General features: G+C 35.7%; 3 protein-coding genes across 8 annotated transcripts; 1 reads left to right on the top strand and 2 right to left on the bottom strand.

Annotated features, from left to right (window-relative positions):
• Positions 1 to 105: 105 nt before the first annotated feature.
• On the bottom strand, positions 106 to 6,702 carry Eef2 (eukaryotic translation elongation factor 2). The gene is made up of 14 exons (XM_070660472.1): positions 6,546 to 6,702; positions 5,084 to 5,298; positions 4,803 to 4,996; positions 4,209 to 4,417; positions 3,898 to 4,131; positions 3,690 to 3,803; positions 3,357 to 3,503; positions 2,947 to 3,187; positions 2,593 to 2,760; positions 2,072 to 2,361; positions 1,694 to 1,903; positions 1,438 to 1,620; positions 1,081 to 1,338; positions 106 to 748 (listed from the first exon to the last, which is right to left on the bottom strand). Exons 1-14 carry the CDS (start codon positions 6,546 to 6,548, stop codon positions 680 to 682), a joined length of 2,535 nt encoding a protein of 844 aa, XP_070516573.1. The 5' UTR covers positions 6,549 to 6,702; the 3' UTR covers positions 106 to 679.
• A 91-nt stretch (positions 6,703 to 6,793) lies between these two features.
• Positions 6,794 to 10,336, top strand: Ampkalpha (AMP-activated protein kinase alpha subunit). 6 transcript variants are annotated; one of them, XM_070660479.1, is made up of 10 exons: positions 6,794 to 6,936; positions 7,783 to 7,895; positions 7,974 to 8,115; positions 8,334 to 8,572; positions 8,645 to 8,851; positions 8,939 to 9,044; positions 9,119 to 9,453; positions 9,584 to 9,747; positions 9,820 to 9,979; positions 10,091 to 10,336. In XM_070660479.1, the coding sequence occupies exons 2-10, from the start codon at positions 7,793 to 7,795 to the stop codon at positions 10,180 to 10,182; spliced, it is 1,548 nt and encodes a 515-aa protein (XP_070516580.1). In that variant the 5' UTR covers positions 6,794 to 6,936; positions 7,783 to 7,792; the 3' UTR covers positions 10,183 to 10,336. The 6 variants fall into 6 exon arrangements, with proteins under 6 accessions (XP_070516580.1, XP_070516581.1, XP_070516583.1 ...); XM_070660480.1 differs by having other exon boundaries at positions 6,908 to 7,002; XM_070660482.1 differs by lacking the exon at positions 6,794 to 6,936 and adding an exon at positions 7,099 to 7,121.
• Positions 10,337 to 10,972: 636 nt separating this feature from the next.
• On the bottom strand, positions 10,973 to 14,987 carry Crk (Crk proto-oncogene, adaptor protein). The gene is made up of 3 exons (XM_070660491.1): positions 14,461 to 14,987; positions 13,314 to 13,669; positions 10,973 to 13,224 (listed from the first exon to the last, which is right to left on the bottom strand). The coding sequence occupies exons 1-3, from the start codon at positions 14,493 to 14,495 to the stop codon at positions 12,752 to 12,754; spliced, it is 864 nt and encodes a 287-aa protein (XP_070516592.1). The 5' UTR covers positions 14,496 to 14,987; the 3' UTR covers positions 10,973 to 12,751.
• Positions 14,988 to 15,078: the final 91 nt, after the last annotated feature.

Raw genomic sequence — 15,078 nt, 5'->3', positions numbered from 1 at the left:
AAATGTGAAGTATATTCGAATATCAAAAATAATAAGTTAATACATGCATACATAATCTTTATATACAATACCTATTAATCAGGCAGAGGAAATAAGTGTTCGTCATTGTTCTATTCCATAATTTCAGCTTTAATTTCTTGATATTTTCGAAGTATGAGTACATTGTGATGATTCTCTTCCTCTTCAAAACGTAAGTAGCTTCTGGGAACCATTTGCATCCAATCGTTTGAAAAGTTTGTACAATGTAACGTAAAACATACTAAATTTTCAGTAAAAAAGCAATGTAAACCATTACATGATCATTCTATTTTTCTTTTCTGTTAAACAAAATTTGACGCGGAAAGCGCCAATAATAACAATTATAGCTATTTATTTACCCAATATGCTAAAAAAAAACGTAAGCAACCGGCTGATCTTGTTACCGTTCTTAATTAAATAAATGTACAAAACGTATCGCCTCGCTTTTACATGCAGATATATCCTGCACTATTTTGTTTCCTTCGTTATAATTACATTTTATTATTCTTGTTCGAATTTTTTATTTATAATTGCCTCTCACGAATTGCGCAAAATAAAATTCATAGTAAATCGACGTTGTAATTGTATACAACACCTTCAGCAATATTATTCGAATTACAATATTTAAATAGGTATTTAAATATGGTGCGCGGACTTGAGGTTACAATTTGTCAAGGTATGCATTCAAGTCTGGGAGACCCTCCTTCAATCCCTTCCTCTTACGTGTATCCTGTAAAAATATTTTTTGTTTTATACGCTAGTTTAATTACAACTGTGACAATTATAATTATCTCTATATTTAAAAAATTGTACGTTTTCCCTATTCAGGCAAACCAGAACAAACTACTGGAATACCAAAACTATAAAACATTTTCTTTTCCACGAGTATAAAAATAGCGCACCTTAAAATAGTATCGCTATCAGTTATGACGTGGTAAAATATCAACCGTTCAGTGATAGAATGTTAAAGTAATGAAATATCTATTCATAACGACATTTAGGTATTTTTTCCTTATTGAGAAAAGCTATTGCTTTAATTAAAAGAAAAAAAAAAGTACGTACCTGCACGACTTGGTAAGGTCGAGAGGTGAGTTCTAGTGGGTCACCCGGCAGGATTTGCCAGTGATCGAACACGCACTGTGGGAAAGCCTGACCACCGGTATTGGAGCGCAAATCGGCAGTGAAGCCGAAGGATTCGTTTACGGGGAGGTACGCTTTAACTACGAACATGGGAGTACCCGCCACCTGTTGTTCTTCGAATACGTGACCTCTCCTACGATTCAGCACGCCGTAGATACCACCTACTGCTACCTCCGGGCACTGCAAATAGAAATTTAATTATCTTATCCGATTTTCTACTGCAATTTATATAATCGACAACGAACGCTGTTGTTAAAACGACGTAATCGCGAAACTTACCTGAATTTCGCATAAATAAACAGGTTCCATGATACGGGGTGAGGCAGTGAGAAGACAGGCATAAAGGCAACGTCTTGTAGTAGGGATAATTTGACCACCACCTCTGTGGATCGCGTCGGCATGTAGTGTTACATCGTGTATGTTGAAACGTACACCTCTCAAATTTTCCTCCGAAAGTGCGCCCTGCAACAAAATAAAAATGAATTAGCGCGTCAACGTTAATAATGTACTTGATTCAAAGCAAAAATCTTTTCACCTCTTTCGTAGCCCATTGGAATCCAGCTACCATAGAGTCCTTAATTTCGTTGAGATACTGTACACCCTTGGTGCAGTCGACCAGTATATTAGGTCCGCTGCCGTCAGGTCCAAAGCACCAGATTTTTCTTGCCTCCGTTACGTCGTAATCGTATTTCTCGTTCAAATAACGAGCACGTACTTTAAAGTCGTCTCGTGGATTAACATCACCCTGCAAAATATAAAAAGATTATAATTAATTATTAACTTAAAATATTGATTTAATCAATCGATTATAAACTAATATTTTTCTCATTTTTATTGGTATTATATCTTATTTAATTTTATTAAAAGTACAGGTTGATTAAATTTCTGTAAAAAAAAAAAAAGTAAAACTTACGCTGTCGATATCCTCGGCAAGACCATCTGGCATAGGGCAAGCCATCATGAACAAACGATTATGTTTGTTCGGCGATTTCGATAAACACATCTGATTTGATTGTTCGGAGATTGTTTCTCTGTACGATACGACGGGATCGGATTTTTTGATCGGAATACAGGCGTGATCTTCCTCCAGATCTTTCAGACAAATCTCAAGATGTAATTCACCAGCACCGGCGATAATGTGCTCGCCGGATTCTTCGATAATACACTGTACCATAGGATCGGACTTGGCCAAGCGTTTGAGCCCTGTCAAATTAAGCACAATTGAATCATGTACACGCGAACAAACGAATAAATAACAGTTAATATTTTTCGATATATCAGATAAAAAATTAGAATCACGAGTTGTCATAACCCAATGCTCAAATAAATCTCATCATAAAAAATAAATAATATTTCAGTTTTATTAGAGAGTGGCAATATTTAATATGAGAATAGTGCGATAAGAATACGTTTAGTGATCTAAAGTTGACGTACCTTCAACCAATTTTGGTAAATCAGCAGGATTCTTCGGCTCGACTGCGACGCGTACAACAGGTGACACAGAGAACTTCATAACTTTCATGTTGTGCGCATCTTTAAACGTCGTGATGGTGCCGGTTTTAACTAAGAACTGATCGACGCCGACAAGACCGCAAATATTACCTGCGCAAATAAATGCAATTAGTTATAATGTAAATACGTTATAAACAACATCTTTATTTTTCATTTAATTAAATCAGCTGGCCGTTCTATCTATCTATCACGGGTAAATCAGAACAGGTCTGTAGAACAAACATCATGCTAAGAAATCGAAGTAAAGAAAGCGCTGCGTAAAATCATAATACTAACCGGAAGGCACGTCTTCAATAGCTTCGACGTAACGACCCATCATCAAGATCGTACGCTGAATAGCTTTTTCATACAGATCTTCTTTCTTGCCTGGTTGGAAGTTGGGTCCCATGATACGAGCCTTCATACCGGTGGATACTTTGCCTGAAAACACTCGGCCGAAAGCGTAAAAACGTCCTTTATCCGAAGTCGGTACCATTTTCGAAACATACATCATCAGTGGGCCATTCGGATCGCAGTTCTACAAAAAAATAACTTAATTAATAAAAGTAAAATCTTTCAATAAATTTTAATGTAATTTTTTAAAAGTCAGTACTCGTTATTCTTTCATTATTTTTCAGTACAGGTCTGTGAAAAGTATCATCATACGTGTGTATTAACTATTCGAGGATTGGATATATACTACGTACCTTGATTCCGATAGCAGCCTCGTCATCGAGCGGCCCTTCGTACAGCATCTCCATACGATATTTTTGAGCAGTGACAGGGGATGGCAGGTGAATGGCAATCATCTGAAGAAGAGCCTCTCCGGCAGGTAACCATGTTCTCATAACAACCTATAAAAAAAAAAAAAAAATTATTTGATGTAAAACAATTCCAGATAAAATTAATTAACATGCAATTAAATATTCTTCAGATTTTGTAATCTCTCATTATTTATCGGAAGAGATGTCAGAAAAAGCTATAAAATTCATCATTTTTAATCGAATAAATATCTATACAACAATTAAATAAAATCCTACCTTCAACAAAGCTTTTCCGTCCTTGTCTTTATCCTCGGGTTTCAACACAATACCCAGTTTCTGCAAAAGATTGTCTGCCTCCTCCTTCTTGTAATTCATAATACTATCAAACACCTATAAAGAATTTTTTTTACTTTAGTTATCAATATTTTTACGATAATAAGGCAAATATAGATAATTCTCCACCTTCGAGATTGCAAAAACTTACCTTATAAATTGGGTCTAAGACGTACATGCAGAAAGATCGTTTATTATCAGCTTCCTTTTGTTTGCTCCACTTTTTAGTCTTGGGATTAAAGAAAGATTCACCCCACAGTCTGTTCATTAGTTTCACCACGTCAATCTTGAATTTTTCGGCGTACATCTCGGAAAATTGTTTTAGGGTAAAGGCCCAACCATGAAGACCAGAACCGAAACCTACAGATCCTTTACTGGGATCTACCTACAATTAAATATTTAAAATCAGTATATAAAATTCTTGTATTGTTTTTTCATAATAATAAATTTTATTTTGCTTACTCTAACTTCGCCCATAGGTCCATCGTCGTCAGAATACGTTGCAATAATAACGTTAACGTTTTCAACAATACGTTGGAAAGTTTGATAGAGATCTTCGCTATCGAGCTGGAGTTCCAGCAGCGCGCGGTCCATTTTATTCATGAATAAAACAGGTTTGATACGTTCAGCAATCGCTTGACGCAGAACAGTTTCAGTTTGTACACACACACCTAGAAAGAAAATGAGCAAATTACAATTACTATTATTTCAAAAAATTATTTAATTATTAAATTATTTGTTTTCTTTTAATTATCGCTACAAAACAGAAAACATCTCTTTAAGATAGTACGGTAATTTAATAAATAGGCAATGTCGCATTTGTATCGTAGCGTGCTAATAACGGACATAAGGATAGAGGTCCACTAACAGCGTTTAAACACAATTGCTTTTTTATTCTTCTTCCATTGCACTGTCAACACTGTCGATGTATGCCGATCAGTTTATGCAAACCAAACTGCATACTACAGAGTAACCCTTGTGTGCTGGAAGATCAATCTATCGTTGCAAAAATCTTTTATGTAAAAAATTAATAAGTGAAATTCATGAAACACATACCGGATACGCAATCAACAACAACAAGAGCTCCATCGGTAACACGGAGGGCAGCTGTGACTTCACTCGAAAAGTCTACGTGTCCGGGTGAATCAATCAAATTAATTAAAAAGCCCTTTTCGTCTTTGTCACGTTGATCGGGATTTTTGATAAAAACCAAATCTTTTTCGCTGAGCTCGAAGAACATGGAAATAGCGCTGGAAGAAGAGCGATAAGCATTATTAATGTGCGACGATAACGATTAATATAGAATTCAAACAAGAGCATAAAAAAAATTCACTTACGTAGATTTGATAGTGATGCAACGTTCTTGTTCATCTTTACGTGTGTCCGTGAATCGAGTCTCACCAGCCTTTGCACCGGCAATAATACCTGCCTTGGATACAAGGGAGTCGGTCAGAGTTGACTTTCCATGATCAACGTGTGCAATGACGGACATGTTTCGGATGTTTTTCTTCTTGTCCATCATGGCACGGATCTCATCTACTGTGAAGTTCACCTATAAAAAATTTTTCGTAAAAAAATCTTATAAAAATTGCAACTTATAATTATCACTATGTGATAAATTAAATTAAAAATTCAACATTAATTTGTCGTTTAAATTAATAAAAACTAATTATCAGTGCAAATATAGATATATAACAAACGGTTAGTCAGTAATAATTTGATTTGCTACATATAGTTTTTCACACAATTATTGCAACATATTGTGAGACTGAAAAAAATTCATTTTTTATACAATGGGTTTAAAAAGTTTCCTTTCTAGGATACTCATAAGATATAAAAAAACATTTTTATTTCTTATATAAGCCCTATATACCTTTATAAAAAATTGCAACAATAACCATATTGAAGCATGCTTCTTAACTATCTCCACATCTCTAAAATATCGTAAAATATCTAACGCTTAATATTTTCAATTCTCAAATTATTTACCATAAAAAAAAAAAAACTTGTTCCATTGTTCTGTGCGCAATTATATTATTTGCAATATATATTAAAATCCCACAAAGATATCTCTATGTTTAACAGCATTTCTTGCATGCTTTTTGCATTTCAATTTGCATCGCCAGAATCGTCGCCGAGAAAAGTTCCGACGGAACAACTGCCTGGAAACGATGTTGCCTGCTGTGGTGAAAGGGCGCACAAAGAGGCCCACCACGTTGCGAGCGCGGCAGCGAAACATATTTCTTCGATTTGGAGCACCCTGCGACGACTCTCGGAGGATGCTGAGCATCCGACGCGATTCCCCGCGCGCAGATGGTCGATCCTTTTAGCGTCGAGCTCATGAATCGAGGAAGAACGGCGTTGCTCCCCGACCCCTTCGCCCCTTCGCGAGCACGTTGCGTGTCGGCAGCCACGCGAGGCGCACCATGACACGTTGCGGACCATATTTCCGCCTTCGAAATTTTCCGATCCCGCGCATCCGCTCTCGTGGTGACACCTCGTCCAGTCTGGCGGCCGATAATCCGGACCCGGATGGCACACACGGATCCGCAATTGCCCCGTGAATCTCGAACGGATAGAATTGCGCAATCCGGAGTAATCGCGCCGTGGCAGCGAGATGCAACGAGAGAGAGGAACGAACGCGGCGTACGCGGGGCGGGAGAGGGTGACCCGCGCGCGAGGTGAAGCCCTCGGCGTGTTCTAGACGGTGGGATTTTCTGCGAAAAATATTGGCGACCGCGCGAGAAGGACCGGGTGCCGCCGTGAACGCTGTAGCGTCGTCGCGACGCGGCTACATACCATCTTGGATGTTGCCCGATTGTCGATGGCCTGGTCCGAATAATACGTGCACCAACTATGGCGGACTCCCTCGGAAAGAACAAGCTATCCGCCGTGAGCCTGAATATCGCTTCTTATGCGTGAACGGAGCGCCGCGTTGCGGCGGCGTAAAAGCTAGCGCCGTCTTGCGGCTTGACGACGCTCTCGTACCCCAGCGTTGCGTGTCAACTTGCGCACGCACTCTTTATTGCGTTCAAATCGCGTGGGATTGATTAGCTGGAGTTTCGGAATGCAATACAAATTGCACTTTCGACACTTGCACGAATCGCGTGTCTCCAAACGCGCCCAATATTAGCCTACGAGTGCACGCATGTCTGATAATAAAAGAAATAGCAGCGCAAAAGAAATAAAGGTGAGGTTAAGGGTCGACGAAAATACAAAGAATTCAGTGGGGATCGCACGTTCTACGCGTCAAGAAGTAAGTCTTTCGACCCTGGTTCGAAAGCTCGCGCCTCGGTTGAGTGACGTCGAATTAGAATTGATCGAAATTCCATGTTACTCGTGTCGACTCCTTCAGCTCGTTCTCTATTTTAGGCCGTGAGTGATTGCGAGACAATTATTCATATATATATATATATATATTTTTTAACGAGCGACACAAATGTGTGCCTTTCTCGATAAGTGCTTTTGCATTCGCTAGTCGATGTAAAAAGAAGTTCGTGTTTTATCATGTTTTATTTTACAAGTGTATAATGTTCTGGGCTGATAAGATCGACAGGTATACTCGAGTATACTCTACGTGATAAGACGTACCATTTAAAGGCATGTAAATAAGCGTCAGGTGATTGGGAGTGTTCCCTTTTAATTAGGTGTTTCAGCAAGATATCTGCAATTCTTTAACATTTCGTTATAACATCGCAAATAAGGAAGTTTTAATAATAAAATTATATAAGTAAACTTCAGACCAAGTGAGAAACATACATTGTATAGGTGACAAATGACTTTTATGACCGACACACACTTTATTCTTTTATAGTCATTGTATGTAATAATCAGTTGAGATGGGAAGTGTGCCAATTAACTTTTAATAAAAAATATAATTTTTGTTGGATAATTGTATTTCTACATACATATATTGCAGCTATCTTTTTGAGATTTTGCACTGGTGCAAAGAAACATTTATTACAGTAGTGGGAGATTTATTTTTAAAATGACATTAAAATTAATAATCAATTTTTATTGTTGAATTTTATTACAGCTGAGGCAAGATGTCTGAGAAGCTCTCAAGTAATCAACCACAGCCCATTGTGAAGATAGGCCATTATACATTAGGCCAAACTTTGGGTGTTGGTACATTTGGCAAAGTAAAAAGTATGTATATAATATAAAACTATTTATTTATTATTATTTTATTTAAAATAGTTCTCTCATATATTGTATAATTCCTAGTTGGGGAGCATGTTTTAACAAAGCACAAAGTTGCTGTGAAAATTCTAAATCGCCAAAAAATCAAGAGCTTAGATGTGGTAGGCAAAATTCGCAGAGAAATACAAAATCTTAAACTCTTTAGACATCCCCATATCATTAAGCTGTAAGTATTAAGTGATTATAATTTTTAGTTTTATTCATGTACAACTTATGTTAGGTGTTTATTTTCAAAATTGTATAATAGTTTTTAAATTTATAAATTTAAGATTTTAATTTAAAAAAAAAAAAAAAGGTGTATAATACATCAAATGAGACATACATACACATTCCTCTTTAAATAAATACCTGATATAATTTAAATTAAAATTTTTACGTAAACAGATATCAGGTTATAAGTACTCCAACGGATATATTCATGATAATGGAATACGTCTCAGGAGGAGAGCTGTTCGATTATATCGTTAAACACGGCAAGCTCAAAGAATACGAAGCGCGACGATTTTTCCAACAGATTATATCAGGCGTCGATTACTGTCATCGACACATGATAGTGCACCGTGATTTAAAACCAGAAAATCTTCTATTAGATCACAATCTCCATGTGAAAATTGCGGATTTCGGTACTTGGAAATAATTGGCATAATCGACTTGCCCGTTTCATATAAATGATAAAATGTTGTACAAAAATATAGGTTTGTCAAACATGATGATGGATGGCGAGTTCTTGCGTACGTCGTGTGGCTCTCCAAATTACGCTGCACCTGAAGTGATATCCGGGAAATTGTACGCTGGTCCCGAAGTCGATATTTGGTCATGTGGTGTTATATTGTACGCGCTACTCTGCGGTACCTTACCATTCGATGACGAGCATGTTCCTACTCTTTTTCGCAAAATTAAATGTGAGTTGTCTTTAAAAAAGAAACATTAACCGAATATTTTCTCAAAAAGCATTTTTAATGACGACTGAATAAAATCTTTAATTTTAGCCGGCGTTTTTCCTATTCCGGAATATTTGAACAAGAGTGTCGTTAGTCTCTTATGTCACATGCTACAAGTAGACCCGATGAAAAGAGCAACTATTGAAGATATTAAGTATATCACATAATACATTTTTTAATCGTGTAATTAATTAATATTGTTATATTTGACACATTTCTTTATTTCAGAAAACATGAGTGGTTCCAAAAAGATTTACCGTCATATTTGTTTCCGTCACCTGTCGAACAAGATTCATCTGTTATCGATATAGATGCTGTAAATGAAGTATGCGAGAAGTTTAATGTGAAAGAGCCGGAAGTGCATTCTGCACTATTAGGCGGCGATCCACACGATCAATTGGCGATCGCTTATCATTTAATCATTGACAATAAAAGAATCGCAGATGAAGCCGCCAAGGCAGAATTAAAAGATTTTTATGTGGCGTCCAGCCCTCCGCCGGTAGCGTTTAGTCCTAACGAGACTAATAGCAGTCCATTGAGGCCCCACCCAGAAAGAATTGCACGTATGTTAAAATATGAGACAGTTAATATTAATTTTTTACAAGTCTATCTTCTATTTATGAGTAAATCGGTAAAGATTATTACGAAAAATTGTTCTTTGCATGTAGCTATATATTTGCAATAATGTTTCAGCTTATCGGGAACGTCAAGGTTCACAAGGCAGTGCACCTATTCAGACACAGGGAAATCGTGGCACACCTGTAAAGAGAGCGAAGTGGCATTTAGGAATTAGATCGCAATCCAAACCCAACGATATCATGAATGAAGTTTATCGTGCTATGAAGGCGCTCAATTTTGTAAGATTAATAAGGAGTGATATCTAATTGTTTAAATATGTGACATTACGTAAAATGTTTTTTTTTTTTCAGGAATGGAAGATCATTAACACATACAGCGTTAGAGTAAGACATAAAAACAAATTGACCGACAGATATAGCAAAATGTCGTTACAATTATATCAAGTTGACCATAAGAGTTATTTATTAGATTTTAAATCCTTGTCCAACGAAGAAGAGGACATTGGACGAGGTAAATGTTCTTTTCATGTCTATGTAATGCAAGTGATTATGCGCGCACACGCGTATGTATGTGAAACTGCAATTCTAATCTATATAAAAAGAAATATATATGTTCTTTTAGATCCGACATTGCCGCCTCCGCAGGCAACTGGTCATCACACAATGGAATTTTTTGAAATGTGTGCGGCATTAATTACACAATTAGCACGATAACGTGCCTGTTTTTTTTTTTATTACATTAAATTGTTATATACTATGCTTTTAACATTGTATAGTTTAAAATAAATGCAGCTATTATAAAACACAAAATAAAAGTCTTGCCCTTTACAAAATAATTTTAATAATAAAGGCTGTTTTTCGACCTCAAGTTGCCTCAAGTTTTTTTAAAATCTTATAGAAATAACAAATAGCAGCATTTACATACATAATCATTTATTATCGAGTGTGCTATAATTGAACGTTACATCATTATGATTTATTATAAATTACAACACAAATATATATTTATCTAAAGATTATTAACCTTATTACTTATTACCGTATTTTATTCATGAAGTCGGCTCGCTATTAGAAAAACTAAAAAATATGTGTGCATACGCTTATAGAAAAATATACATTACTATATCCTTGTCGTATTTAAATTTGTCTCATGTTATACATACAACTGAACTTGCTTTGATGAGTCATGTATATGAAAATTCGATCTAAATTATTTATGACGTTATAATCGTGATTTTGTTTTCTAATGATTCATTGACTGAATTAAATTTGTAATAAAAATTCCTAAAATTAATATACACAACAATTAACTATCGCGTGAAAATGTACGCTGTAATTGGTGTAAATTACTTAAACATTTGTATATCACCATATGATGTCTTATGCTGAAATTCATTTAAGCACCATCTGTCATTGGAATATTGGTAATTAAAGATAAATATACTTAATGGCACATACCAGACCTTCCCTTCCTTTACAAATCCACGATTTGAATCACGTAATGCTGCCAAAGAAACTGCCTGTAATTTATTATTCAGCTTGCCTTGTTACACATATCAAAATTGACAAAAAAAAATACATTTAACTATTTTATATTTTACCATATGTTCAAACATTAAACGGAAGAGAATCTTGCCCGAACGCATGATTTATTGATATGGAATAATCCAGTTTTGTCTTAATACTGCGCATAATTTTAGGAAGATTATGGAAAACTTATACACGCTGTAACTACAATGATGATGATAATGGAATGACGATGATGGAAATGTCAAATGCACATATTAAATCAAGAAGTTTGAGTGACAAAATACAATGCGCGTGATTGTGAAAAAATGAAGTAAAATTTCGTCGCTAGCGGTTACGTGGCGTTAATGTGTTGCTGAAAACATGTAACAGAGCTACGTTTGAGAAGGTACCAATATGAGAATTCATATAATACCGATGGTCATAAAATATTTTACTATTATTTAAATAGCAGTGCTTCGGCAATCAAATTTCTGATAATTTTAGAATTTATCCGCAATAAAAGTTTCGTTAAAAATTTAATATTCACATTAAAAAAGTTCGCTATTAAAATAATTCTTATTAAATTCTGCGTAACTATAAACAACTTTTTGATACAATTAACCTTTCCATCATTATATATATAAATACAACTTTCTAGCACAATATGTTGCTCCATTGGTGGCACAACCTATGGCTAACAGATATTGTATGTACCATAACATCGAAGCTTTAAACTCCTAAAGACAACTGTACTTCTATCGAAATATTTTAGCGCCTTGACTATTTTTTGTTTTTTTATTTTCTCAAGTGTTAATAGCAAAATAAAATAAAATCAAGTAAGTATATATACAGTATGCTTTATCATAGTCACTTATGACTAGAAGTATTATCGTATATTCAATGCAGAATATACTATTCCACAATTTTAGGAATATATAATCGTAGTAATTGCTAATAAAACATTTTAAGGAGCACACACATGCTTTTTTTTCATCGCAATATCCATAAATAAAAGTGATAAATTACATTTATCAATAATATAATTATAATCTTCTATAATCAACAAGTCCATGATGAGAAATTGTTGAGTGTAAATGAAAAACTGTGCATGTACCAAAACCATTTCGAGCACTAATAAATTTCTAAATAAACAATAAAAACTTAAACATAAGTGAACGTTAAACTAGTGCATTATATTAATATCTATATAAGAAAATGTAGAGTATTATATATGCAACATGGTAGCTGCATATATAAATATGTCTGTAAATTAAAACTGTTTAGTATATATCAGAGTATACACCTTATAAATATCGTACTTTATAAAAATTATGTTGTTCGTTATTTCATTCAAATACAGCTTCGATTTTTAATAAAATAAAATCGTATTAATATTTCTGGATACGATAAATATGTATTATATCTAAGAATAACTTTATAAAATTATGGTTGTGCTTTGGGCAATTAGCAATGTATAATATAAAATGATGGATTGACATGTGACTAAATTAACATACTGCAGAAATACTAACACAAATCTCTATACAAACATTCCTTACGTTTCACCGTATTGCACAAAAGTCTGGTGTTAATTTTCTTATTATATACAACAGATGTAGAGAAGGTACAGTTGTTTAGACTTGGATGTAATCGCATCTTTGAAATGGCACATATAATAGATGTTATTAGTAACTCTAAATTTTGATAATATAGGAGGTGTTTTTCTTCCCATTGTTTCGCACGTGTGGTGCACATCACCGTTAAAGAATTTTTGTTAAATCTCCTGATTGTCTTCACCAGTCTCATTATCTACAAATTCCACATGCGTAAACGGGAAGTGTCCAACTTTGCCATGTAATTCACCTTCCCATTGACCGTTAATATTAGTCTTTGTCACTTTTATCATATCACCTACTTCTAATTTTAACGCAGTTTTGTCATACGCGTTCGGCACTCTCGCCTGCTTCACTTTGGCAAAGGCCGGCAGTGTTCTTTGAATATTCGATCTTCGCGTTATCGTCGCCTGTCCCGTCGGTTCTACGTGAGGCACCTGCGACGTAGGCCCTGAATTCGAGTTAGAGCCGGAACTACCGCCACTTTCAGGCCGTGAGTTATTTTCTATTATCATATGACTATCGTCGTCGTACTTCTGAACGTACGGTACCGGGATCGAACCAGTTTGGCCAACACTGTTTCGAGCTGTCCACCATTGTTCCTCATCTTTTGATATTACAGTGAGTATATCACCTATGTTATAAATTTTTTATTAATACAACTGTGGAAAGTAGAACTCGGAATATATTATAAACGTGAAATCAAAGAAAATTATTATATACCTTTCCTAAAAGGTAAGTCCTCAGAGTCATTGCCTTCAAAATCATATTTTGCAATAACCCTTTGCGTTTTCTTTGGCGCCGGCCTAATTAACGGTGTGGTATCTAAATAATGAAGTTTATAAAAGGCGAGAAGACTTGGAATATCTGGAAACATCTGGTCACCAATTCGATAACGAATCTGATCGCCTTGCTGGATTTTATTGATGATGTAGTGGCTAACTTTGCTGTCTTCTCTTACACACAGTACGAAATCCCCATGTATGGAAGTGCTATCTCTCACCAGAAACACACCCCCTTCTTTTTCGCCCATCAATAAGTCAGATGCATCCTGTCGCGACATAGCACCAAAGTACCAGCTAGAAAAAAAAAAATCCAATGATCGAAATAAATAATTTTTCGATGAGAACGATATTTTCTTTTAAATCGAAAAATATAAAACAATCTTGTTATAATTATTCTTAGATATTAAAGTGTAAAATAATTAAACAATTAAGCTTTATTTAATAATTTTCAGAACAAAATATATAAAAAAAAAAAATTAAGTTATAATTATCGTTTATTATAAAAAGATCTTGTTATAATTATTCTTAGATATTAAAGTGTAAAATAATTAAACAATTAAACTTTATTTAATTATTTTCAGAACAAAATATATTTAAAAAAAACAATTAAAATTATAATTATCGTTTATTATAAAAAGATCTTGTTATAATTATTCTTAGATAATAAAATGTAAAATAATTAAACAATTAAGCTTTATTTAATAATTTTCAGAACAAAATATATAAAAAAAAGAAAATTAAAATTATAATTATCGTTTATTATAAAAAGATGTCTACAAACCAAGTGCTCGCAAGAAAAATCCGACAAAACGTTTAAAAAATAGCGAAGAAATAAAGAAATTAAACTCGCCTGATCGAGTTGACAGTTCGAAGCGAGCAACTACTCGTACCGCATGGACTAAAGATAAGCTATCCAGTGCTCCGAGATTGGGTGAGTTAAAAGAATAATAATAATCATAGCTTTTCCCAAAGGGTCGTTAAGTGATATGCGACACAGTTTCAAACGCCATTACGCCAATGATACTTAATGCAGGGCCATGACACTTGGCCGATGAATCAAAACATGGGAATTCTCCCGCACGTACCTCGACTTGTCGTACTGATCGAAGGTCGCAGCCATTGTCGTGCCGATTAGGGGCTTCCAGGAGAGGGACAGCGAAAGAAGTCTTTCGTTAATAGTGAATTAATATGTTACGGGGCGCGTTTGACGGGGCGGAAAGGAGGGTGAGGAACTCGGTCCAGGCTCCTGCATAGTAAGAGACGGCCGGTCGGTCAAACTGCTGCTGCGGTCCGGATCCGTCGACGGCCGAGAGATGCTACGCGTCCGTACACCGTCGCCCGAGGGGTACCCCGGTCCAAGGAAACTATCACTCCGCCGCCGAACGTCTCTCGCGCGGCGCGGTCTCGTGTGAGCGGATCGTCGACGACATGTCGAGAGACCGCGCGTCTTCTTCTTCCGTCTCTCCCTCTCGAGTGAAACCCTTCGAGATTTGATGTTGCGAAATCGCCACGTGTTGTATATACGTCGCTCACTCGCCACTCGCGCACCAAAGACCCGTCGAGTAAACGACGAACTCACAAAAATGGTCGCCGCCGTAATACGACATTTGTCGGTGAATGCTGAAGAGCAGATCCGCAATGCTCGTCGCGCGACACATGAAACACCAGGCTTAAGCTTGACGTAAATTTTTTACGGCAACGGT

This window comes from Cardiocondyla obscurior, linkage group LG08, assembly GCF_019399895.1.
Source record: "Cardiocondyla obscurior isolate alpha-2009 linkage group LG08, Cobs3.1, whole genome shotgun sequence".
In the NCBI taxonomy this organism is placed as follows: Eukaryota; Metazoa; Arthropoda; class Insecta; order Hymenoptera; family Formicidae; genus Cardiocondyla; species Cardiocondyla obscurior.
The sequence above is the reverse complement of the archived record's forward strand: the minus strand, read 5'-3'. Positions and strand labels throughout refer to the sequence as shown.